Source organism: Larimichthys crocea, unplaced genomic scaffold (assembly GCF_000972845.2).
Source record: "Larimichthys crocea isolate SSNF unplaced genomic scaffold, L_crocea_2.0 scaffold288, whole genome shotgun sequence".
Lineage (NCBI taxonomy): Eukaryota > Metazoa > Chordata > Actinopteri > Sciaenidae > Larimichthys > Larimichthys crocea.
In genome coordinates this window covers 266,576-291,663 of record NW_020853787.1, presented here as the reverse complement: position 1 = coordinate 291,663, position 25,088 = coordinate 266,576, and the positions used below count along the sequence as shown (strand labels likewise).

Below are 25,088 nucleotides of genomic sequence, written 5' to 3'. Positions count from 1 at the left end.
CTGACAGATATTTTTTCCAGGGTATTTACAAAAAGACATTTTCATATTTTTACTGAAAAAAAAAATCCACTCTTTATTGTAAACATCACACAGGAACATCGTTTGGATTCTTAAGGATGACATATGGAGAACATGGAGTTCATGAAAGCGCCTCTACAAAAAAATATACAATGAACATTTTATCAAATATGTTTAGAAACCTTTATAGCAAAACTTGTTTCAACAAAACAATAATTACACAGTATTAATTTAATTTCCCTGTCAGTGCATCTTTGGCAATTTATCACATTAAATGACACAAATAAAAAAACAAACATTTTTTATCTCAAGGAGCTGCCATAACTGTCTTATCACAATAATTTTATCAAACAATGAGATAAATAATTGAGTGTTCACAGTAAAAACTTTAAATTCTTTCACATTGACCAGATATTTTCAATTCAGTTTTATTTCTATATCTAGCATATCATAACTTCCGTTATCTCATGACACTTTCCATACAGAGCAGGTCTAGACCGTACTCTTTATAATATTATTTAGAGAGACCCAACAGTTCCACCATGAGCAAGCACTTGGTGACGGTGGCGAGGAAAAACTTTGTTTTAACGGGCAGAAACCAGAGAGTCTGAGTGGAGGGAGATGTGACGACATCTGCAACCAATACCACGCCTTAGTAATACATATGGCATAACCCTGAAAGAGACAGACAGAGAGAGGTCTTTAGATGACCTTGACTCTCTCCTGCATCACCTCCTCACACAGTTACACATTAAACTGCTGATCCATCCATCGTGTCTTTGATGATGACGGTGATGGATTTGAGTCGTTACTTGCCTGACTCTTCTCTGAAAATGTCCGTCGCCTGATCTGAACTTTGTCCTGTGTATCTGAAGATGCTCCAGTCCTGAAGATAAAAACAATGTTTTATTACTACATGAATGTTGCATAAATAAGTATTCTGAGCAGTAAAGGTATGTGCATTAGGATTTGCTTTACAAACGCAGTGAATACAGACAATATACAACTGAAAGAAGACTGATAATTTTAGGATTGGAAGAATGACAGTAAGAGGAGTGTCTTACTCTTCTGTGTCTTTGACTGTAGCTTGAACCATCTCGTTCATCTTAACGTTCCTGTGTGACAGACTGGAAGATTTAAGGTCAGTTAAAGTTGGACGACATTTGTCAACTCTCAGACTGAGACACAGATATTTGTTTAAAGAAGTACCTGATTTGATTTCTTCGTTTACGTCGGAGAAAGACCAATGTAAGAATACCACAGACTAACACCACCAACGATACACTGATCAATATTGTACCTTTGAGAAAAAGAGGAATATAGTTGATATGATACACTCAGAAAATATATAACAACAGATCAAATGAGAATATCTGAACATTAACTTACTGTGATCACGGTTATTAGATCCAGATTTCTCATCAAAACCTGGAAACAGAAAGCCAAACATCAAAATCATAAAGTAACTATCAGTCTATGAATCTGCAGCTTTGGAAGTGTTTCTCACCATCAGCAGACGACTGTTTGACCTCAGGAATCATCATCAACACCTCTTTCTGAGGACCAGAGAGCACTCGTACTGCACATCCAACCTGTGTGCGGTCATCATGGAAACCAGACAGCACAGCTGTAGAGGTGACAGTGACTGTACTGTTGGTGTTGGTGACACTGACAGAGCTGTAGTTTGACAGGTGGAGGTCTTGTTGCAGGACTCTTAATGTTACTGTGGGAGCAGGTCGACCTGTGGCCGAGCAGGACACAACTGCCTCTTCAGCAGAGTTTGACTCTACATGTAGGACGGGTTCATGCAGCTCTGCAGAGAAAACATATTTAACAAATGTCACATGAAGGAAGTCGTTACAAACACATCAACTTGTGACATGATGCTTTTTGTCCAGTATGTTAGTTTCTCACCGTAGACTTTGAGGCAGGTTGTACCAATGAGAGCACCTTCAGGGTTGGAGTAGAACGAACATTGATAGCAGCTTTCATCCTGCTCCGTCACATTCCTGATAACTATGGAGCTGTTCTGCAGTCCAGCATCTTTAAACTCCACTTTATCTCTGAAGCCACGATTCACTTTGTGACCAAAGTATTTGGTGGATGTTGCAACAGTCTTCTCTCCCTCAGGTGAAAGTTTCTGCCAGGTGACTTGAAGAACTTCTTTAGGTTGAGTCAGCTGACACGTCAGACAGGCTTCTTCTCCAACTGCTGCCATCACAGTGTGCTGTGTTTGTACCGGAGCTGCTTGACCTGCACGAGATGACAGCTCACATTAAACAGGGCAGAATACGTGTACACACTAGGGGTGTAACGGTACACACAAGTCACAGTTCGGTATGTACCTCGGTATGGGGGTCATGGTTCGGTACAACAGGAACATTTTTTTTAAATCACATACAAAAGACTAGCTTTTTTTCATTTATTTCGAACAGACCCCAATTGACTGCGTGTTAGTGGAAATCCCCAGCCCGACGTATTTTGAATTGATTTGAAGGATTATTTTGAGTTTTTCACAGGCGTTCGCATATTTTTCAAGTGGAAGTTGATGAATGGTAACTTATTATTACTATGTTGTGATGGGCAATGAGTTCACTCAGCGTGACAACAGTAGTTATTCTGCAACAAGTTAATAAATCCTTTTTATACAGCGTACATATGGGTGCAGATGTATCCCATCACCCTAAATTGACAAAAAAAGTCAGACAAACAAAAGTGTAAAACAAAACATTTAATGCATGTCATTTGATATGATGACAATATATACAAGAAAAGTTTGTAAACTTAAATCAGGGAATGAGAAAACTTTGAACAAAATTAGGCCTACCAGGAAGAAGATATTCTTCAGTTCTTTCAACTTAAGAAATATGATTTTTGTGTCACTTAAAGCTGTTTGATCAAGGATGAAGGAAAGGCCTGTTTAATGTACTGAGCTGCATCTTTATCCATGGTCATGGGCTGGTCTGTGGTCTGGACTGTAGCGCTGCCTACCGCTGGTCTGTGGAAGAAAAAAACATTATAAATAACCAAGATATACCGTATCAACAACATATGAATAACAGCTGAGGTAATATGCTTTTTTTTATATGGTGAAATTAAAAATGCTTAGCCTAACACATTTTAAAAACAAGAGAGAAAAAGAACAGAAACAGTTGATGTGATGTGCAAAGCACGGGTGTATGACCCTAAATAAAGTGCTAAGGTATTGTGGTTCTGCTGAATTTTACAGGGGGGGGTCACCTGTGTACACTTGCATTGTATTCAATACAGCAGCCACACATGTATGAATGTATCTTTACTGTAACAAACATGACTGATGTGTTGTGTTTAACCCTTACCTAGTTGCATCTGCTGCATCAACTACTGCAGCAACACTGTTGTCAGTCTTTCTGTTTGGGGAAAATAAAAACAGGTTAAAACATATTGGCAAACATGGTTGTCTTAACAACAATGACATTAAGGAGGGTGGAGGTTTGTAATAGGCGCAAATGCAACTATGTACTACTATAACTGACGTGTTCTGTCTCATTTAAGACCAGCTCTCCCTTCATGAATTTCATTTGGTCGTCTACCAAATTGCATCTTTGTGGATTTTATTTACATTTAACTGATAACAAAATAAATCAAATTAATCAGCTACATAGTTAAGAAGAATGTGTTCAACATCACTTTCCATCTCTGCGAGGTGCACCTGCCATGGTGCACACAGGCAACTCCTCATGCCTAGATGAAAAAACGTCAACTTACATAACCTGACTTAACAGTTACAGCAGAGGCCTCAATAAACTTCATTAAAACACTCTAACGTTTACTGTCTACTGCCATATGAAGCAAAAAACTATTTAGCTCTGAATAGCCGCTGCTGAACGATGGGCATGGGGTCAACCTTACATGATTCAGACCATGGCATGAGCTTAGTTATCTATTGTGTTAACATGTTGCATGCAACATCTTTCGCTAGATCAATGCAACAACATTTGCCAGCAGCATACTGAATACATTATTTCAAGCAATGCGACTTTGTTTAGAAATCCAGACAAACATAGCTAGTTTTACATAAATATACTGTATAGTTGGGAGTTGCAATACTGTTGGAAAAAGGTAATTAGCACTTTGTCTTACCTCAGAGTTCGTGGGTGACGTCTGCGTCCTGAAGTTGCCCGCTCTGTGCTGCTGGAAGATGTGCAAGGTAGGCAAGGACCCCCCCCCCCCCCCCCCCCCCCCCAAAAAAAAAAAATCTGACGTGCCCCATGATTATTATAAAGATACAATGTGTAAGTTAGGTCACACTCACATCACACATGCATCAGTTACCCAATTAAAATGACCATGATGCATGCAAATGATTTAAAAAGCTGTGTCACATGTAGCTTACAAAATGCCATGTCAATGTATACAGTATTAGAAGTTGTTAAAGTCAGCATATAGTAATAAAAACATCCACAGTCAGGACGTCTGTGTGAATCTGCACTTGTTGTGTTGCAAACACAAACCAGAGTAGGTTGCCTAAGGGTGAAATTAGTTGCATGACATGACGTCAGTTCTAATAGTTGCTAGTTCAGCAAAACTAAATAAGACCAAATCCAGCTGCTGTCCCTGACGTCACTCACAGAAATCTGCATCCCTTTATCTTTGGCCCTCTTCTTCTTTTCTTTGTTTTCTAAACTGGGCACCTGATACTTCTTTGGTTTTTTACTTTGGTCCATGATGAAGACATCATTAACCACTACACCTTTGCCAACACCGTCGGTTCACCCAATTAATTACATGTAGGTATATGGGTCTATGTTAATTCTAGGAATGAAACACAGTTAATTTGAAGCAGTTTGTGTTGTGTGGCTGGGGTCAGTCTATCCCCCTCCCTCCTCCACCTCGCCTCTTCTAACGCACACACAGCCTGTATGACTCTCAGCAGGAAGTTGACGTGACAATGACCATTTCCCTAACCTGACGTGGAAATGAGTGGTGTTGAAAACTGGAGAGTTTGTTTTATTTTTAATTTTTTTTCCACATACAGGCACGGACTGATAATCTAGCATACCGTGCATTTGGGCTGATGAGTCCTGATATTTATTTATTTATTTATTTATTTATTTATTTATTTATTTATTTTAAATAACCAGTAGATCACACAGCCCAAACACACTGTTGAGCAACCACCCAGTTCGCTTTAGTCCCGCCTACAGGCACAAAAAAAAAAAAAAAAAAAAAAAAAAGGCTGTGCAAGACTTTGTTTCCTTCCCACCGGCCCTTACACGCTGACTGACAGGGGACCGGCCCAATCACATCATGAAACACCTCCCGCCTTTGGCTTGGTGCGCCACGTGCAGGTGAAACGTTATGTTAGAGATGGAGAGAAAACGCAAAGGTGGCGCAGAAAAACTCCGCGACAAAAAGAAACTTGGTCTTCAGGCAGATGCTGTGAAGTGTGTTAAAATCACTGATATGTTTGTCACAACAGGACTACTGTCAGAACATGTATGAAATGCAACGAGTAGGATAAAGCCACCCAACCCCTTGATGATAAAATGTCAGTTTAATGCAGGTGAAATGAGCATTAGTGTTATTTTGACTGTAAGACATTGTAGCTACACTGGCTGGATGAGAAAATAATCCCAGCTCAGTAGCCTACTTTTATGTCTTTATTCTAAACGAAATAGTCTTTAATGTGAGAAAACGTGTTCACCATTAACCAACAATAACAATAAGTCTAATTTCTTATTAGACTATTATTGTTTGTGGGGTGAGTACTGGCTAAGTTGCTTTTTTGTCCTGCAGATATAGCAGCTCTTTATGTAGCCTATGTGGTAGGGACAATGTAGGCTACATAACTGATAGAAAATCTCACTTTTAAAAATTATATCATCTTTTCTTCCTCCCTGAAACACATAGGCAGACCCAATAGGATGAATGCTGCCTTCAGATTCATTACTGTGATTGAGTGGTGCAGTGTATTAAATAGTGTTAATAAATGACACGTTTGGAAGTCTTTAATGTGTCCACTCTCACTGATTCCTGTTAAGTCATTGCATGGCTCAAGGTTTGTTGTTTTAAAGACTTGCACAATTGCACCGAAAAGACTGAAAAGGTGTGTTATCAAATGTTGTGGTCTGGACCAAAATGCCAGCGCCGATTTTATTGTCCCAGTCCGCCCCTGCTCACATAGATTGCGCCCTTACGTTGCCCATTGCAAACACCTCCCGCCCTGATTGCATGTATATGAAACACGTCTGTCACTTACCTTTCCAAATCAGAGCAGCTAATGCGAGTATCTGCAGCATCGTTTCCACGGTCATTGAGACTGAGACTTGGTGACAGTGATCTTCTCTCCGCCTCACTGATCCGCGGCTGTTGCAGTCCGAGATTCAAAACACCGGCACCACAACAACCATGTGCTTTTCGTCCAGGAAGCCGAGCCAAACACAGAAACAGCATGAAAACAGACTAAAGCGAGAAAAAAAACTTCACATAAAGTAACGGACTGCGCACACACTGTAGATGTGGAGGTGTGTTGTGAGTTGGGCTGCAGTGTGTGGGTGACGTCCGGGGGGGCGTGGCGTTCATTTATAACAGTTGCCAGGAATGTCAGCTGACAGTTTGATATGTATGGCTGTTTACAGTGTTGTGTGCGGAGCTGAACGAACCTACCAATCACGGTGGGTATATGGCTCGCGGGGGCGGGACATCGGCCGGGCTTGATGTAGCAGAGAAACATTTCTCAATGACTCACAGCAGCGTTGCCATGGAGCCATGGAGTTTTCTTACGTGACTGGCTCGTTTCCATTGGGCACACGCGGACTTTCGCCCCAGCACGCTGCGTTCACAACACTTAAAAAAAGTTTTCTTAAGTTGCTGCCCACGGGACTTGTACATAATATATATATATATATAATAATATATATAATATAGATAATAGTATATATATATATATATATATATAAATAATAGGAGGTCTCTCTCTCTCTGACAAAATAAATCAAAGTGATGCGTACGCGGCGGGATAAAAGAAAAGTAAGGAGCTCAATGCAGCCTAATGTAGTCTGCAGTCACACAGCGACACCTGTCCCTGGTAACCCGGACCAATTACCAATTATAAGGTCGCCCCGTTATTTATGGGTCATTATGTTTTTTTTATGTCCATCGCGCTGTTTGCATTGTATTCGCATTGCCTCACACATTGAACATTACATATATTTCTATATGATGTAAAAGTAGTCAAAACAAATGACATCGACAAAATGATTAAAACGTCAATGCAATTTATATATATAAAAAATCTGCTCCACAAATGTCGAATGTCATTATTTCACAGAAGAGCAACAGAGACATCTAGTGGCCGATGGTAAAATTACAGCCAACAGTTTATACAACCTTTTATTTATCATCTCATCTATTACTTAAAGTGTGTATCTAGTAATCACTTGTGTATTATTCTTGGTACAGCAGAGAGGTCTACACTTCATAGTTCAAAAGGATTTTATATTTATGTGTGGTGGCTCTAGGACCAACATAAAAAAAATGACCAAAGATGAGGATTCTTGTCGGTTCAGTCAGTTGGAGCTGACAGATATTTTTTCCAGGGTATTTACAAAAAGACATTTTCATATTTTTACTGAAAAAAATCCACTCTTTATTGTAAACATCACACAGGAACATCGTTTGGATTCTTAAGGATGACATATGGAGAACATGGAGTTCATGAAAGCGCCTCTACAAAAAAAATATACAATGAACATTTTATCAAATATGTTTAGAAACCTTTATAGCAAAACTTGTTTCAACAAAACAATCATTACACACACTTAATTTAATTTCCCTGTCAGTGCATCATTTTTTTTATCTCAAGGAGCTGCCATAACTGTCTTATCACAGTCATTTGATCAAACAATGAGATAAATAATTGAGTGTTCACAGTAAAAACTTTAAATTCTTTCACATTGACCAGATATTTTCAACTCAGTTTTATTTCTATAGCTAGCATATCATAACTTCAGTTATCTCATGACACTTTCCATACAGAGCAGGTCTAGACCGCACTCTTTATAATATTATTTAGAGAGACCCAACAGTTCCACCATGAGCAAGCACTTGGCGACGGTGGCGAGGAAAAACTTCCGTTTTAACGGGCAGAAACCAGAGAGTCTGAGTGGAGGGAGATGTGACTACATCTGCAACCAATACCGCACCTGACTAATACATATGGCATAACCCTGAAAGAGACAGACAGACAGAGGTCTTTAGATGACCATGACTCTCTCCTGCATCACCTCCTCACACAGTTACACATTAAACTGCTGATCCATCCATCGTGTCTTTGATGATGACGGTAATGGATTTGAGTCGTTACTTGCCTGACTCTTCTCTGAAAATGTCCGTCGCCTGATCTGAACTTTGTCCTGTGTATCTGAAGATGCTCCAGTCCTGAAGATAAAAACAATGTTTTATTACTACATGAATGTTGCATAAATAAGTATTCTGAGCAGTAAAGGTATGTGCATTAGGATTTGCTTTACAAACGCAGTGAATACAGACAATATACAACTGAAAGAAGACTGATGAGATAATTTTATGATTGGAAGAATGACAGTAAGAGGAGTGTCTTACTCTTCTGTGTCTTTGACTGTAACTTGAACCATCTCGTTCATCTTAACGTTCCTGTGTGTCAGACTGGAAGATTTAAGAACAGTTACGACGAACAAGTTGGACGACGTTTGTCAACTCTCAGACTGAGACACAGATATTTGTTTAAAGAAGTACCTGATTTGATTTCTTCGTTTACGTCGGAGAAAGACCAATGTAAGAATACCACAGACTACCACCACCAACGATACACTGATCAATATTGTACCTTTGAGAAAAAGAGGAATATAGTTGATATGATACACTCAGAAAATATATAACAACAGATCAAATGAGAATATCTGAACATTAACTTACTGTGATCACGGTTATTAGATCCAGATTTCTCATCAAAACCTGGAAACAGAAAGCCAAACATCAGAATCATAAAGTAACTATCAGTCTATGAATCTGCAGCTTTGGAAGTGTTTCTCACCATCAGCAGACGACTGTTTGACCTCAGGAATCATCATCAACACCTCTTTCTGAGGACCAGAGAGCACTCGTACTGCACATCCAACCTGTGTGCGGTCATCATGGAAACCAGACAGCACAGCTGTAGAGGTGACAGTGACTGTACTGTTGGTGTTGGTGACACTGACAGAGCTGTAGTTTGACAGGTGGAGGTCTTGTTGCAGGACTCTTAATGTTACTGTGGGAGCAGGTCGACCTGTGGCCGAGCAGGACACAACTGCCTCTTCAGCAGAGTTTGACTCTACATGTAGGACGGGTTCATGCAGCTCTGCAGAGAAAACATATTTAACAAATGTCACATGAAGGAAGTCGTTACAAACACATCAACTTGTGACATGATGCTTTTTGTCCAGTATGTTAGTTTCTCACCGTAGACTTTGAGGCAGGTTCTACCAGTGAGAGCACCTTCAGGGTTGGAGTTGAACAAACAGGCATAGCATCCTTCATCCTGCTCCGTCACGTTCCTGATAACTATGGAGCTGTTCTGCAGTCCAGCATCTTTAAACTCCACTTTATCTCTGAAGCCACGATTCACCTGACGACCAAAGTATTTGGTGGATGTTGCAACATTCTTCTCTCCCTCAGGTGAAAGTTTCTGCCAGGTGACTTGAAGAACTTCTTTAGGTTGAGTCAGCTGACAGCTCAAACAAGCCTCATCTCCGACTGCTGCCATCACAGTGAGCTGTGTTTGTACCGGAGCTGCTTGACCTGCATGAGATGACAGCTCACGTTAACGGGCTACAATACAACAAGTCCAACTCCAAAACATACCACTGTGCAGACATGATGCATGATGCATACAGTGAATTCATTATATTATTAAAGACTGATCTGATAGCTGCATAAAACCATGTTGAAATATAATTTTATGAATATGAAAACATTTTCAGTTGTCACCATTGCACAAGCAGATGTCACATAAATGACCATATTTCAGTCTGTATTGAGGTATTATGATCGACTGTTTAATACAGTTTGATCTGATTTGATTCTTGGATTTACACTTGCTGACTCCAAACTTTGCACCACCTGCTCTCCACCTACTGCTAACTGTGCAAAACTGAATCATTTGCACTAGTATTTCTCCTTGTTTTATTAGTAGATTGTAAATATGCTTTATTAAAGAATGTAAGTTAATAAAGAACAATAAATACACCTTTAAATATTAAAAAAGCAAAGTTAAACATCATCTTTTTCTCACCTTTATGAAAGAATGCAAAGTAATAAAGCAAATATAAAACTGGATGACGTGTCATCGCTGCTGCACTGTCGCCATAGACCTGTTCAATGCAGCAGCAAGTCCTTAACAAGGAAAAAAACGAACTCATTAAAAAAACAAAAGACTTCATACACAACAACTTTTATTAAAGGCTTGATTCATAAAAGTCTAATTAACTGTTTAAAATGCGACTTATACACCGCGTTGTGTCGTTTGACCATACCACGTGGCTTTCCTGATTTCTTTCTTACTTTCAGTTTCACAAATTAACTCATAAAAAGTCACTTCATCGTCTTTTCTCACCTTTCTAAAGGGCTGATCACAGGGGAACTGAAAGAAAGTCTGCGGTGCATGCAGATTAAATACTCCTGGTCGAGTCCAAAAGCTTCCTGTCGCTGTGGCTGTCATATAAAGTTTGTTTGTAGCAACAAATCATTAAATATAAAATATGGACCCACTAAAAAATAGCATAAATACACAATGTCTTGATACGACTAGATTAACAATGTTTAATTTTTATTTTATATGCGATATAAAGAAAACACGTACTAATATAATGGTACATCCGGACCAATCAGAAAGAAGCAGAGTGTGTCTTCAGGATGAAGCGGCTCGATTCAAGTGAGTCAGAGTGAAACAACACGAGGTGACAGCATGTATGGAGTGACTGAGTGTATGAAGAAAACCCAACAAGTCGTCATGCCAGAACCAGAACCAGAGCAGCAGAGAGGCTCCACAGGATTAGGGAGACCTTTATGAGGTGACCTGACCAGGTGCAGCTCATTGAACTGATGACCTCCATGCAACACCTGCAAAATCACTTCTGTGAATTATAGGACTCCGTCACCTCCTTTCCTTTCCTAAAGGATCCGATCCTCTGCTAAAGGAGACAAACAAGGAAGCAGTGAAGCTCCTTTCCTGAACAGAGAATTCAAACAGCTCTGATCGTGCTTGGAAATGTTTATTTGTGTGTAACAACACAGAGACATACAGTACATCACTGAACAAACATTTCACCTCCACACAGATGACTGGAAGCAATAATAGTTTATTTGAAATGTCTGGCATTATGTCTCTAATGAAACAATCAAAATATTTAAAAGGTTTAAAAACTTGTACATTAAAGTGCTGCATTTCCCCACAGAGTCCACTAGATGGCAGTGCAACATCAGTCTGTGACATGGATATTTTTATCAGACTAATGTTGCAAAATGGTTTTTGCTTTTGTGCCTTTGTTTTCTTAATATTGTGCTACATTGGGGTGTTGTTTAGATCAGTTGGTAGAGCATCCGCCCCATGTACAAAGTTCAGTCACAGCAACAGTGGCCCAGGGTTCGAATCCCGCCTCTCTCTCTCCACATTCCTGTCACTCTTCAGCTCTCTGTCAAAAATAAAGCTTGAAAAGGCCCAAAAATATCTTCTATCAATCAGAAATAAGTCTGTTCAGCTCAAAGACTGAGACAAGAATGAAGACAGCGCGAGGTGACAGCGAAGAAAATCTATTTATTTACAAAGACATGCATCAAAGTAACGTGTAGATATCAGTGCATCATTGTAAACATCACACAGAAAACAAAACAATAATTACACAGTATTTCCCTGTCAGTGCTTCTTTGGCAATATTGATCATGTAAAAATATAAAAAATAAATGACACAAACTAAAAAACACACACACTCTAAAAAAAAAAAAATGTACAGTGTCAAGACAAAAAACGTATCAAAATCGTATAAAAAAAGACATTTTTTATCACAAGGAGCTGCCATAACTGTCTTATCACAGAGATATGAGATAAATAATCGAGTGTTCACAATGACCAGATATTTTCCCTCTGAAGCTTTGATGCAGGTGGGTTCAGGTCTTTAGATTACCTTGACTCTCTCCTGCATCACCTCCTCACACAGTTACACATTAAACTGCTGATCCATTCATCATGTCTTTGATGATGACGGTGATGGATTTGAGTCGTCACTTGCCTGATTCTTCTCTGGAGATGTCCGTCGTCTGATCTGCCCTTTGTCCTGTGTATCTGAAGATGCTCCAGTCCTGAAGATAAAAACAATGTTTTATTACTACATGAATGTTGCATAAATAAGTATTCTGAGCAGTAAAGGTATGTGCATTAGGATTTGCTTTAAAAACACAGTGAATACAGACAATATACAACTGAAAGACTGATGAGACAATTTTATGATTGGAAGAATGAATGAAGTCTTACTCTTCTGTGTCTCTGACTGTAACTTGAACCATCTCGTTCATCTCATCGTTCCTGTGTGACAGACTGGAAGATTTAAGAACAGTTAAAGTTGGACGACATTTGTCAACTCTCAGACTGAGACACAGATATTTGTTTAAAGAAGTACCTGTTTTTATTTTCTCGTTTACGTCGGAGAAAGACCAATGTAAAAATACCACAGACTAACACCACCAACAACAACGATACACTGATGACAGTCCAACCTTTGAGAAAAAGAGGAAAATAGTTGATATGATACACTCAACAATTATAAAACAACAGATCAAATGAGAATATCTGAACATTAACTTACTGCGATCACGGTTATTAGATCCAGATAACTCATCAAAACCTGGAAACAGAAAGCCAAACATCAGAATCATAAAGTAACTATCAATCTATGAATCTGCAGCTTTGGAAGTGTTTCTCACCATCAGCAGACGACTGTTTGACCTCAGGAATCATCATCAACACCTCTTTCTGAGGACCAGAGAGCACTCGTACTGCACATCCAACCTGTGTGCGGTCATCATGGAAACCAGACAGCACAGCTGTAGAGGTGACAGTGACTGTACTGTTGGTGTTGGTGACACTGACAGAGCTGTAGTTTGACAGGTGGAGGTCTTGTTGCAGGACTCTTAATGTTACTGTGGGAGCAGGTCGACCTGTGGCCAAGCAGGACACAACTGCCTCTTCAGCAGAGTTTGACTCTACATGTAGGACGGGTTCATGCAGCTCTGCAGAGAAAACATATTTAACAAATGTCACATGAAGGAAGTCGTTACAAACACATCAACTTGTGACATGATGCTTTTTGTCCAGTATGTTAGTTTCTCACCGTAGACTTTGAGGCAGGTTCTACCAGTGAGAGCACCTTCAGGGTTGGAGTTGAACAAACAGGCATAGCATCCTTCATCCTGCTCCGTCACGTTCCTGATAACTATGGAGCTGTTCTGCAGTCCAGCATCTTTAAACTCCACTTTATCTATGAAGCCACGATTCACCTGAAGACCAAAGTATTTGGTGGATGTTGCAACATTCTTCTCTCCCTCAGGTGAAAGTTTCTGCCAGGTGACTTGAAGAACTTCTTTATGTTGAGTCAGCTGACAGCTCAAACAAGCCTCATCTCCGACTGCTGCCATCACAGTGAGCTGTGTTTGTACCGGAGCTGCTTGACCTGCATGAGATGACAGCTCACATTAACAGGCTACTGTTGTGGAGAAATTGCTGAAGTCAAAGGTCAATGGTGATCAGGAGTTCAGAAAGTGTTCAGGAGCCTCTGATTATTTATTGACGCTTGGCCAAGGAGAATTAGAGACACCCTCAAAGTTCATCAGAAGTGCCTGAGTCGGTCTCACATTCTGCCCCAACTCACCCTGGTGGATCGACTTTAAACCCCAAGATAACACCACAAATACTACACGCCCAGAATTAGTCACAGAGAATGTCTTTACCCATGGAGGTGTTATTGTCAGCATATTCTAGTCTGGAGACACAGATGTCTGTTTACGCAGATTAGAAGCTATCTATTATGTCAGCAACAGGTCTCTTTGACCCTGGACACCACAGTGTTGAGATAGACTGGCCCCTACTGTTCCCAACCAAAGCCAAACAGCTAATACTGCTGAGGACCTCAAGGCCCACACGTGACCTCTAACTAACTAAAGATGTCACATCAATGACCATATTTCAGTATCGAGGTACTATGATCGGCTGTTTAATACAGACTGTCCAATAAATTACAGTAATAACCGGGATGCTGAAATAAGTCATTAGTTTAGATTCTTGCAATATTTTTTTGTCTTTTCATTTCATAATTCAAAAAAGCCACTGAAGCCCTGCATGTGTACGTTTCTTTTATCGCTCCTTCTTTTATTTTCACAAACTTTGCAAAAATCCATTAAAGCCATGCACATGATATATTGTTGACCTTTCTTTTATCTCAATCTTATCTCTCCTTTTATTTACACTACACAATGCACCATCTGTTCTCCACCTGCCACTAACTGTTGGACCTGAATCATTTCATGCAATTAATACTAGCACTAGTATTTCTACTTGTTTTATTAGTAGATTGTAAATATGCTTTATTAAAGAATGTAAGTTAATAATTTAATATAAAGACAACATCCAACCGTTCAGCCCCTCGTGACTTCCTGATAACTGCAGCATTTTGTTCTCTTTGTGCAAAACATTACTCTTCATGTAAAATAACATTATTAGTACAGATGATGATATAATCTATAAAACAGATGTGACTGTACTGAATCAAACTTTAATGGCAAACTGCCAGAACCGTTAAACAGAACAATGAACAAAGCACGTGCTCTCAGTTAAGAATAATAAATACACCTATAAATATTAAAAACATTTTTTTAAAAGTAAAAGTTAAACACACGTTACTGCATCATCTTTTATTTTATTTTTCTCACCTTTATGAAAGAATCCAAACGAATAAAGCAAATATAAAACTGGATGACGCGTCATCTCTGCTGCAGATTCAAACTTCAGACAGAAAACAGGTAAATCCAGGTGAGCTGGTCGCCATAGACCTGTTCAATGCAGCAGCATTATAAAAGATATAAAAGATATACGTCACGTTGCGTCGTGTTATGGGATTTGTTTAAGAAAAACCTTTTAGTCAGGAAGACTGACTGTCTCGGACCCCTGCCCACTGATACAGATAATATAACGGCTTTTTTTTGTTTTCTGCTCAGTTATGAACATTGTTCCTCGTCCAAATGATACTTCCCTAGCCTGTTTCTCCTGTACTATTGATTTATAATTATCTCTCCCTGCCAGCCTCAGTAAACACATGATAATAAGGGAAGTGGACGAGACATGCAAAAGACAGGAAACACACACACTATATGAATTAAAACACATGAACCCCAGTATAATCCTCATTTTTATAACACGTCGCGTGTGTTTATTACACGTGCAATAATTATTTAATTATTTCTTATATTAATTATTTCTTAATAAGTAATTAATCAACTGCAAAAACAAAGCCGTCACAGAGCTGTGCTTTTCAGTTTAACAAATAAACTCATATAAAAAGTCACTTTATCGTCTTTTCTCACCTTTATGAAGGGTTGGTCAAACAAAGGAATCTGACATGTCTGTTCCTGTTACAATCTGCCGCCAGGTTTTATCTCAGGGTAAGTTCCAAGTGATAAGTCAGATATAAACACCTATTACGATGCAGCCACAGATCATGAGAAATAAAATATGGGCCTCCTTATAATAAAAACAAAAGACTGAATAAACTTAATAAAACTTATTTAACAATATCCAACTAACTATTGCGACATATCCAGTCTGTGCCCACTGTACCACAGTGGTACACGCGGACCAATCAGACGAAGTGTTTCGTCATCAGTTCATGAATGAAAGCGACATTTTAAAATATTCATTTTAATTTAGAGTGTCACATTTTACTGGAGTGAACAGACATCAATAAATTAATACAGGAAAATGAACAAAGAACAAAATCAACCTGAAGAGTCGATAATCAGAAACACTGAAAAACTCCACAAACATGAAACTAAACAATCAATTAATCAATCAATCAATGTGCATTTTAGTCACGTGTCCGGCTCCATGAAACAACACAAACATTAAAGTGTCACGTGGAAAGAAAAGTGCAAAAATAAAAAATAAAAATACTTTTTACTTATACATTCAGAGATCGGTATAGACTTTATACTTTACATACACAAATATATATTCTATATCTTGACGTGCAAAAAACAAACTAACCACTAGATGGCGCTGCCGGTCCATCTTAGTGCCTGCCACGGGGTATTTCCTTATTTTCATCTCCTATTACCAAAACACAGGAGCTTAAAATAAACTGCTGGAGCTGTCTGAAGCAAACCATGGTTATTGCACCGCGCTGCAGTCACTGTGACTCTGTCATTAAATAGCTACACATGTAAACCGTACACCTTTTACTTGCTTTGCCTCACATTGTTTGGAGTAATCCTAAGAAGCTCTCACGTCTTTGCATTCATACACAAAAGCTTGAAGCTCCATAAACAAAGTGCTGAGTTCTGAAAATGTTAAAAGAAATGTAAATTAGACAGGTAGTTCACATTTTGGATGTGAAAGCTGCACCTGTGTTGAATGGATGTTGAGCTTAATTCACTGATGCGTTGCTAAAGTTCATATAGATGCAAAATATATAAATATATTTCTTTATAACCAGAGGCGCCAGATGCTCTTCACACAGGGTCACTTCTGGTGTTGGTCTTAAACCTGCCAGGACAAGAGAAAAGTAAAGTTTGGTACGTTGCACCCAGATAAGAGAAGTTAATTACAAAGCTGGATTTAAAAAACTCACCTTTTTATCTTCACTGCAGCAACGACAGCAATGCAGAAAATAAACAACGCAGCACAAATCATGACGGCAAGCCCTGCTGCAGACCGTGATTCCCCTAGAGAAGGAACAGCACCGGGTCAGTGTGAACAGGAATAAGGTAAATGACATGCACCTGAAAGAGGAAGCAGGACATTTTTACTGTAACATTCTTACAATCTGATCTCCTTGGAGAGTTATGTAACCCACTCTGCTGTGCCACGGGGCTTTACTTCAACATGAAACCTAGTGAGAAGTGAAACTGAAACCACTTTCGAATGAGTCACTGCTGACGCAAACACACGGACAGTCTGGTTGCACTTTGGTCGCCCTGGGGAATACGTGTTCATCCTTCATTCATATTATTGACTACACTTCCCAGACTGCCTCACTTACTGGATTTCAGGGACTTTTTTGAGTTCCTGGTTTTGCAAACAATGTGACCCTCAGGTGTAATCGAGCTCATCACAGTGTTTCTTTGGAGTTTTGTGGCCTACAAAAGAGATTTCCTTTGAGACTTGTAAGTGTGACACAAATAAACCTCCGACGTGTGCTACGTGTGTGAAATAACAGCTTTAGTCTGGACTTTCTCTGGTGTGTATTTGTGAGAGCCGCTTCATTCAGAGGCACTGAAACTTTCTCATGAGGTGTTTTAGGTCTTGTAGTGGTGTGTCGGTCATGAACGTTTCGCCCAATGACTCTGGAGTCTCAGTGACTGTTCGTTTTCATGCAGTATGTTCCCTCACGACACGGCTGCAGCTGCATAAACTCAGTCAGGACTGGAAACATGACAGGCAGCTCAGCCACAGGACTGTGTGACCAGCAGTAAGCACAGTGGTTTGTTCATTTGTCTCGTCCAAGACTCGAACTTCCCAACACTAGTAACTAGCACGCCCAATGTACACAACCTGTTTTGACTCTGCTATTACTCTGGGGAAAAGTCATGGTGACACTCATTCCAGTCAGTCAGGATAAACTCCAAAGAGCTTCATTGTTGGCAATGCCCAGCAATGAACTTGTTGCATAATCATTACTAGGAACTTCCTTTGAAATCCGCCCACTCAATCATTAAACATCAATGAATGAATGCCTCATTTTGCTACTGTAACTTCTTTGAAAGGTCATTCTGTGTACAGTAGCTCTACACATCATTACACATACTAGTAGGTGTTACAGTAAATACGTCTCTCAGAAATGACTCATACATACCGGCCTCCTCATCTTGTTCTGTATTTTCAGCTTTTAAGGTGTAAGATATTCTTTCCACCCTTTCTCCCGTCATTCCACGGTTGAGCAGGCAGTCCACGTGTCCGCTCCAGCCTCGAGGTACTCGCAGGGTAACGTTGCGACTGCTGGTAAATGTGTGGTCGCTGTTTGTTATTGTAGTAGTATGTGGTTGGTTTAAGGCGGAGGCGTCAGGAGGGTAGGACCAGTGGATGGTTGGAGCTGGTTTACCTATCGCAGAGCAGCTAAACACGACCTCCTTCGGGTCTTCTTGACTGCTGGGTGGATGCACACTTGTATTCACCTCAGATATTCCTGGATAGAGAACAAAAACACGTCACTTTATTATATTCTGATCATTTCAATGCTTTAGTTGCAGAATTATCTACCTTATATTTACCTTGTACTGTGAGGCAGGTCTGTTTCCTTTTGGACCCATCAGGATAGACGTTGAAAGAGCAGATATAACAGCTGTCATCCTCCCACTTTACATTCTTCAGGATGATGGACGTCGAGTTGAGAGTCGCTTCTTCGAAGATGACTTTCCCTTTGTAAGGCTCGTTTACTTGGACACCAAACCTCTTGCTGTAGGTTGCCAAATTCTCAATCGATTCATCTTTGAAAAGCCTCTGCCATGTCACCTGGAGCACACCTGTTGGGCAAACATGATCCTTTAGTCAATATTTACAGTAAAGATTAATATTATTCAGATCTGTACCCGAAACTTTGAGTCATTTTCTACTTTCACCCACCTCAGAGGGAAATATTACTGCACTGCATTTATCTGACAGCTTCAGTTACTTCATACATTTATGCACACAAAACTAGAATAGGATGTTTTAATATAAACTCAATGACAAATTTAAATACAAGTACAGCTGAATATTAATTAACTCAATTAGTTGACTGACAGAACATTTATATCATCATTTCATTGAATTATTTTCAATTTTGCACTGCTGGTTGGACAAATTAAGCATTTTGATGATGCCACTATGAGCTTTTAATTAATTTTATACAAAATAAAGAAATAATAATAATCATATCAGTCATAATAATATAATATATAATAGTTATATTACCTTTTATTATACTTTTATTATATTCATGGTGATACTTGCATAGTTTTGCTTACTTTCAATGCAGTACAGTGCATTTATACAGTGCTTTATTAGTATTTTTAGTTAATTAAAGGATCTAGTAAACAAAAATAAAAACACTTCCACACCTGCCGGGTTGGCTACAGTACACCTGTAGTGTGCATCTCTGCCATATGCTGCTGTGACATTTCCATAACCGGTGATCTGAGATGTCGAGCCTGAAAGATAAACACAGCTGATTTTCAGGAAGTGCATGTGAAGTGTTTACTGTTCTGTTCAGCACGACTACATGATGAATACTTTATATAATGACACATAATAATGCAGCTTAAATTAGATTTCAGACACAGGATAGATTCTTATTTAACCTCAGAGGAGAAATTCAGTTGTTGTTGTTGCAGCATAACAACAGAAACAGTAGCAGATAAAGTATAAATAACTACAATAATTCTAAAAATATATATATAGATATATATAAGAAGTATATAAACAACATAAACACGCCTCTCTCCTGTCAGTCTCACTTACCTTTAAAGAGCAGAGAAGCTAATACGAGTATCTGCAACATCATTTTCACTGCTGTACAAGGAACACTTTCAGTTCTGTCACAGAGGGAGTGTTTATATACGAGGCTAAAGAGAAACTGAACTCTGAAGGTGGAGGAGGTGGAGGAGGGGATTGTCCAGAGGTACTCAGTTACATTGATGATCACATATTGATCTGGGAACTCGCAGCATCACTGATTTTTAAGGAAATTGCTGAATTCAAAAGGAAATGTTCTTGTGAATATACTGCAGAGATATGAAAACAAGTGCATCAATGATCCTGGACCAAGGTAAAATAAATTCAAAATGATAAAATGACTCATATTTATTATTGAGATCAATAAGCTTGTAAAGTCAGCGTACTTATTTAAACACTCGCTGACTCATTTTGCTTTTCTTGAACTGTCAGTGTTGTCACTACCAATATTACTTATATAAAGTCCAGTAAATTGTCCTGAGTGGTCAACACCAAAAAAAAAAAAAAAAAAAATCCCAGAAGCAGAAGTTCCCGTCACTGCTGACTCCTTGGTTACGGTTTTTAACATGACATATTTGTCATGTTAACTGTGTCACATTCTCACATACAGTAAGTGTGGCTGCATATAACTTTACCTGAGTGGTTTGGGAAAGTCCACATACTTCTTTTGTAACAAGGTGTCCAGGATCTCGAGTGAAGTCGCGCGTGTGTTAAAATAACACGCCACAAATACAATATTGTGTTATATCTTATATCCTCATTTCAGATTCTTATTCCGGTCAACAACGCTATTACCGTTTCCTCTGTGTCGTCACTTCAACCACTTTGGTTCCACATATTAAAAATTAGGAAACAGGAAGCAATTGTGGCTTGATAGTAACCTTTATGTAGGTGTATCTGCGGACGTACTGTACTACATGACACAACCTCAGAGCGGTTGTGACTGGTTCAGACCAGGAGGTTTCAGTCTTTCTTGTAATCAGGAATCTTGGAATTGTTGTAGTTTCCGCACTACATAATCTCAAACAAATGCAGAATCTGTAGGCAAGGGACCAAGATTTTGGCACCCATATCCAAGTAGAATGGACCAGTCGTGTTTGAGCAGGCTTTGGTTGCCAGTTCACATGAACGGGAATGCCTTGGCAGAAATTCGATCCGGTAGACTGACCTGGATATCTGCACGCTTCACCATAAGCCGGGAAACACTGATAGCTGTTTCAAGACTTCGCACGACATGACTGATAAGCCACACGTTGGTGTAACGGGTGTGAGGTTGGACCCAAGACGAGCACAGACTGAGACCAGTGTTGGAACAGTTTACTGGCCAAACAGGGTCGCAAAAATCTACAGCAGATACTCAGGAAAGAGTCTCCAACAGAACCAGCCAAAATACTCCAACTCTCCAGCAGAAACCTCCGGGGAGGGAATCCAAGAAAACAGGAGACAGACAAGGGGTGAGCAGGCAGAGGACTCAGGGATGATAAGGACTGGTCAGGGACAGGCAGGGTCGAAACCGGGGAAGCAATCCGAAGACAAACAAGAGCTTAGCATGCTGCTGAAGACAATCTGGCAGAGATACAGTGGAAGGAGTGGGTATAATTAAGGTGAGGGAGCACAGGTGAAGGTGGTTGCACTGATGAGGTGGGAGTGGCCGGAGGACTGAAAAACCAGGAGCGAATCACGACAGTTGGTCAACACGACCAGATGTTTAACCTGCTTGATATCTCGTGGGCGTCCGAGAAGCGTTAGCGAGTTCTCGGGTCGCGTCTTTGAACAGTTCACACACATCGTGATCGAGCCCTGAGCAAACACAGATTTGCCTGATCTCTGAGATTTGGTCTGCGAGCTCCAAAAAGGGTCAGGGGTTGGAATTACAAAAACCTTATTTGGATTTAGGAAAAGACTGTAAAGACTGTGCCTGTTCACTTGTATGCAATACTGTCCAGTCATATCCGGAGCATGAGTTATGTAAAACTAAAACTTCTCAGGAAACTGAGTCACATTGTTGATCACACACCAATAGAGGCCTCAGGTCGGGTTTGAACCCAAGATATTGTGGCACATGCCTCAACGATGCCTCTAATTGTTTTTTTACTGACTGTCATATGATGTCTTGTTTACAAACAAAAAAAGGGGGAAGTTACTGTTCCTCTTAAGACTCCAGGAAAGAACCTAAATTCAGTTTACGTGACTGCCAGGATACTTGAGCAGCAAGTCACAGTATCAGGAAAATTTCAAAAAAATATACAACATACAAAACTAGTTAAACTTGCACTGATAACACTGTATACAAATATAGGCGGGGGCGACAGTAGCTCAGTCCATTGGGGCTTGGCTTGTGTACCGGAGGGTGGCTGGTTCAAGTCCCGGATGGACCAAATATGGAAGGTGGACTGGTAGCTGGAGAGGTGCCAGTTCACCTCCTGGGCACTGAGCAAGGCACCGATCCCACCCATCACTCCACCATCTCTCTCTAAAAAATTGCATGTCTAGGCCTTGTACTGCATGTGTGTGTATCTGGGTTAAAATGCACGTAAATAAAAATAGAGTGTAAAAAGAATCCCCCGTTCGTGGGATTAATAAAGTATATCTTCTTCTTCTATAGAGTCAAGTTTATTTTCACTATTACATTTCCTCAGATAAATGACTCTGATTGTACACGTCTTCTAAGGAAGGGCTTGGTCCAAGGTCTGTTTGCATGAATACACAAACAACAAGTCACAACAACATGTTTTTTTTTGCTTCTGCAGCAAGCAGATAAGTCAGTGCACCAAACTATTCATTACATGCAGGAAGTACCAGTGCTACCTGGCAGCTGACACCTGTAATTTTAAACCTGAACGCGACGCTAAAAGCAGAGATACAGGCTTGTGGTTTAGCATCAATAATATTTGCCAAATTCAAACGCACGCCATGTATCTAATTTGGTCAAAATGTTTCACTTCTCTGATTTTTAAAATTATCTCTGTGCACCAGCTGCAGACTGGCACAGCCTGGCAATCATTTACAAAACTACTTATTGGTTTTATAGTTCAGTTTTGCTGATGTTAGTCTTGTTCTATCTGAAAGAAAGAACACAGGGTTTCTGTTTCCACTGTTTGATCTGTCATTAATTAAGTAAAATATACAGAATGATGGGTGAGCATTCCTTGGATCTATGTTAAATGATCTCTTGGCCTATCATGTACAGTGGCCACACTGTGAAACTGTGCATTTCTATTACAAATATAAACACGCAGGGTTGTGACCTATTTCCAGAGTTCATAACCACACAAACACACCGGACCGCCCAAAAAGTGAGTTTATGTGACAGGCAGCATGATTCTCTAATGTGTTTGCGTCAGCAGTCTCCTGTTACAAGGAACATTCTTTACCCACGCAGTAGTACAGAAGAAACTCCACCCTTAAAGTCTGTAAAATCCTAATCTGATAAGTATAAATGTAGTGGAGTAGTGAAATGAAGCGTACACAAAGTACAAAGTAGCAGAAAATAAGGAAATACCCGAGTAAAGTACAAGCACCCACAAAACTCAGAAGCAAGAACAGGGTGACGCCTTGCACCACACACAAGTCACGCACCGCCAACTATTTCACTGACTTTGCTGAAACTGGGTCACATTTCATGGAGGAAATGCAGCCAACTGTAGCTGCTGTTAGCTCAGTTTGTTAGCCAGGCCAAGCAAGTGGGCAAGAGAAAAAGTCGTATAAGTGAACATCAATGCAAATTATTGGCCCTTAATCTGTGAATAATTTGTCCCTGACATTGCTTGAAATGACCAATGAAGAGTGATACTCTAGTTATTAGACGTGTGTAGTAAACTGGAAACTGAAAATTCCAAAAGGAGAAGTCAGCTTGGCTGATTGAATCCCGGATTTCAAAATGAAGCTACGGTAAATGCCTGAGAACACGCTTGACTTCATTGTTGAACGTTGTTTTATTGCTCCTTTAGTTTAAAGCTCTTTCAGGTGACTTCTTGTTTTGACTGGCAACAGTTCTGTAGACCGTGCAGTTATTTACATTTTATTTAAATCAGTCTTTCTGTGAATTCGCTTGAAAGACATGTGACTTGCAGAACAGGTGCTGAATTTGCTTTTCCAGTCACGATCGCTGACTAATTTCCCTTAAATCTCTCTTAAAGGTGCTGAGGAAATCTGTTCTCTTGACCCTTAATAACATCCACTGCAAAGGGCCTGCCCTGAACTCGGATCTGTGACGTGTGAAGTGAAGTGAAGTGAAGTGAGGAAGAAGAGGAATTCAGTGTGCACTTAAGAGATACGACATGCCATCTAGTCAAACTTCCTCTGTAGATAAAAAGTAGAGCGGGGAACACCAGAAAAACACAATAACAAACAATAACGATTTAAAGAATGACGCGGGGAAATGAAAGGACGTTCTGTTTTTTTGTAACAAAGAAATACCTTTGTTTGAAGTCATCAAGACGGACACTGATCATAATCCAACAATGTAATGATTCATATAGAAACCACATGTTTACACTCACCGGCCACTTTCACATTGGTTTGTATAGGTGAACACAACAACTCAAATCGGACGTTTTAGTTTGAGGTATTAATTCTACTTTATGTCTATTATTGTGTATGTAAATGAAGTGGCCAAAATATTAGAAAGTAGCTGCATGACAGGACATGGACACTGTTCACAGGAAAGCGCAGATCTGTCTGTACTTCCTGGGAAGATTATACATCAATTAACTTGACAGACTGCTGAGGAAGTCTGGCTCAGTGGCGGGCTGACTCACGTCCACCAGAAGAGTGTGTTTGGTGGCAGTCCCTACAATGCTTCACCAACAGAACAAAGAACTGTTTCGTCCCCCCTGACATCAGACTGTACAACAGCTCTTAGTCATGGCAGGAGGGACAGTCGACAATGGACGGTGCCTGTCTGTCTGTCGCAAACCTCTTGCAGCCAAGTTAGATTACCTTTCTTACAGTGTCAGGTAAAACTGAACATCTTTGTACTAACAGAATTTATGGTATTGGATCACATTATGAAGTGGTCATTTAGTGCATACGTATATAATTGACCATTATTCTTTATCTATTTTTTATTTTCAAAGGATAACCCCTTGAGATGTACCATCTCATTTTCGAGGGGGTCCTTATTGTCCTTAACAGAGATATACAATGTTTACAAAGATGATACAAAGACGCAGACACCCTCCCCTATACATATACATGGACAAAATAAGAATGATACGAAACACAACTGCAGAAAAACAAAAGCAAAACTAGGGCTATTTGTATACGTATGCACACATGCACACAGAGCACTTATTATTAAGGCAGGCACTTATTC

At 39.8% G+C, this 25,088-nt stretch overlaps 4 protein-coding genes across 7 annotated transcripts; all 4 read right to left on the bottom strand.

Annotated features, from left to right (window-relative positions):
* Positions 1-187: 187 nt before the first annotated feature.
* On the bottom strand, positions 188-6,541 carry LOC104939877 (OX-2 membrane glycoprotein-like). The gene is made up of 7 exons (XM_027276081.1): positions 6,260-6,541; positions 1,933-2,271; positions 1,526-1,831; positions 1,408-1,446; positions 1,228-1,318; positions 1,083-1,145; positions 188-904 (listed from the first exon to the last, which is right to left on the bottom strand). Exons 1-7 carry the CDS (start codon positions 6,312-6,314, stop codon positions 763-765), a joined length of 1,035 nt encoding a protein of 344 aa, XP_027131882.1. The 5' UTR covers positions 6,315-6,541; the 3' UTR covers positions 188-762.
* Positions 6,542-7,467: 926 nt separating this feature from the next.
* Positions 7,468-10,698, bottom strand: LOC109138881 (OX-2 membrane glycoprotein-like). Its single transcript, XM_027276074.1, has 9 exons — positions 10,634-10,698; positions 10,313-10,413; positions 9,481-9,819; positions 9,074-9,379; positions 8,956-8,994; positions 8,776-8,866; positions 8,623-8,685; positions 8,370-8,439; positions 7,468-8,228 (listed from the first exon to the last, which is right to left on the bottom strand). Exons 1-9 carry the CDS (start codon positions 10,681-10,683, stop codon positions 8,181-8,183), a joined length of 1,107 nt encoding a protein of 368 aa, XP_027131875.1. The 5' UTR covers positions 10,684-10,698; the 3' UTR covers positions 7,468-8,180.
* A 1,110-nt stretch (positions 10,699-11,808) lies between these two features.
* LOC109139318 (OX-2 membrane glycoprotein-like) lies at positions 11,809-15,827 on the bottom strand. Of its 3 annotated transcripts, none has more exons than XM_027276085.1 (8): positions 15,649-15,827; positions 14,998-15,117; positions 13,404-13,742; positions 12,997-13,302; positions 12,879-12,917; positions 12,693-12,789; positions 12,548-12,610; positions 11,809-12,375 (listed from the first exon to the last, which is right to left on the bottom strand). In XM_027276085.1, the coding sequence occupies exons 2-8, from the start codon at positions 15,050-15,052 to the stop codon at positions 12,261-12,263; spliced, it is 1,014 nt and encodes a 337-aa protein (XP_027131886.1). In that variant the 5' UTR covers positions 15,053-15,117; positions 15,649-15,827; the 3' UTR covers positions 11,809-12,260. The 3 variants fall into 3 exon arrangements, with proteins under 3 accessions (XP_027131886.1, XP_027131887.1, XP_027131888.1); XM_027276086.1 differs by having other exon boundaries at positions 12,548-12,598; XM_027276087.1 differs by lacking the exon at positions 14,998-15,117 and having other exon boundaries at positions 11,810-12,375.
* Positions 15,828-15,966: 139 nt separating this feature from the next.
* LOC104938624 (OX-2 membrane glycoprotein-like) lies at positions 15,967-20,557 on the bottom strand. Of its 2 annotated transcripts, none has more exons than XM_027276091.1 (6): positions 20,407-20,557; positions 19,378-19,467; positions 18,550-18,801; positions 18,135-18,464; positions 16,911-17,004; positions 15,967-16,825 (listed from the first exon to the last, which is right to left on the bottom strand). In XM_027276091.1, the coding sequence occupies exons 1-6, from the start codon at positions 20,429-20,431 to the stop codon at positions 16,792-16,794; spliced, it is 825 nt and encodes a 274-aa protein (XP_027131892.1). In that variant the 5' UTR covers positions 20,432-20,557; the 3' UTR covers positions 15,967-16,791. The 2 variants fall into 2 exon arrangements, with proteins under 2 accessions (XP_027131892.1, XP_010753340.3); XM_010755038.3 differs by lacking the exon at positions 20,407-20,557 and adding an exon at positions 19,778-20,164.
* Between the last annotated feature and the right edge of the window lie 4,531 nt (positions 20,558-25,088).

Excerpts from the sequence above, each read along its gene's own strand:
- LOC104939877 (XM_027276081.1), bottom strand. The coding sequence starts at position 6,314 with ATGACCGTGGAAACGATGCTGCAGATACTCGCATTAGCTGCTCTGATT. Across the intron at positions 1,447-1,525 it reads CAAACAGTCGTCTGCTGATG|GTTTTGATGAGAAATCTGGA; the intron begins GTGAGAAACACT and ends TTCTGTTTCCAG. Across the intron at positions 1,146-1,227 it reads AAACGAAGAAATCAAATCAG|TCTGTCACACAGGAACGTTA; the intron begins GTACTTCTTTAA and ends TAAATCTTCCAG.
- LOC109138881 (XM_027276074.1), bottom strand. The coding sequence starts at position 10,683 with ATGCACCGCAGACTTTCTTTCAGTTCCCCTGTGATCAGCCCTTTAGAA. Across the intron at positions 8,867-8,955 it reads ATCTAATAACCGTGATCACA|GTACAATATTGATCAGTGTA; the intron begins GTAAGTTAATGT and ends TTTTTCTCAAAG. Across the intron at positions 8,229-8,369 it reads CATTTTCAGAGAAGAGTCAG|GGTTATGCCATATGTATTAG; the intron begins GCAAGTAACGAC and ends TGTCTCTTTCAG.
- LOC109139318 (XM_027276085.1), bottom strand. The coding sequence starts at position 15,052 with ATGACGCGTCATCCAGTTTTATATTTGCTTTATTCGTTTGGATTCTTT. Across the intron at positions 13,743-14,997 it reads GTTTGGATTCTTTCATAAAG|GTCAAGCAGCTCCGGTACAA; the intron begins GTGAGAAAAATA and ends CATCTCATGCAG. Across the intron at positions 13,303-13,403 it reads AACCTGCCTCAAAGTCTACG|AGCTGCATGAACCCGTCCTA; the intron begins GTGAGAAACTAA and ends TTTTCTCTGCAG.
- LOC104938624 (XM_010755038.3), bottom strand. The coding sequence starts at position 19,820 with ATGATGTTGCAGATACTCGTATTAGCTTCTCTGCTCTTTAAAG. Across the intron at positions 17,005-18,134 it reads AGAACAAGATGAGGAGGCCG|GGGAATCACGGTCTGCAGCA; the intron begins GTATGTATGAGT and ends TTCCTTCTCTAG. Across the intron at positions 16,826-16,910 it reads GCTGCAGTGAAGATAAAAAG|GTTTAAGACCAACACCAGAA; the intron begins GTGAGTTTTTTA and ends TTGTCCTGGCAG.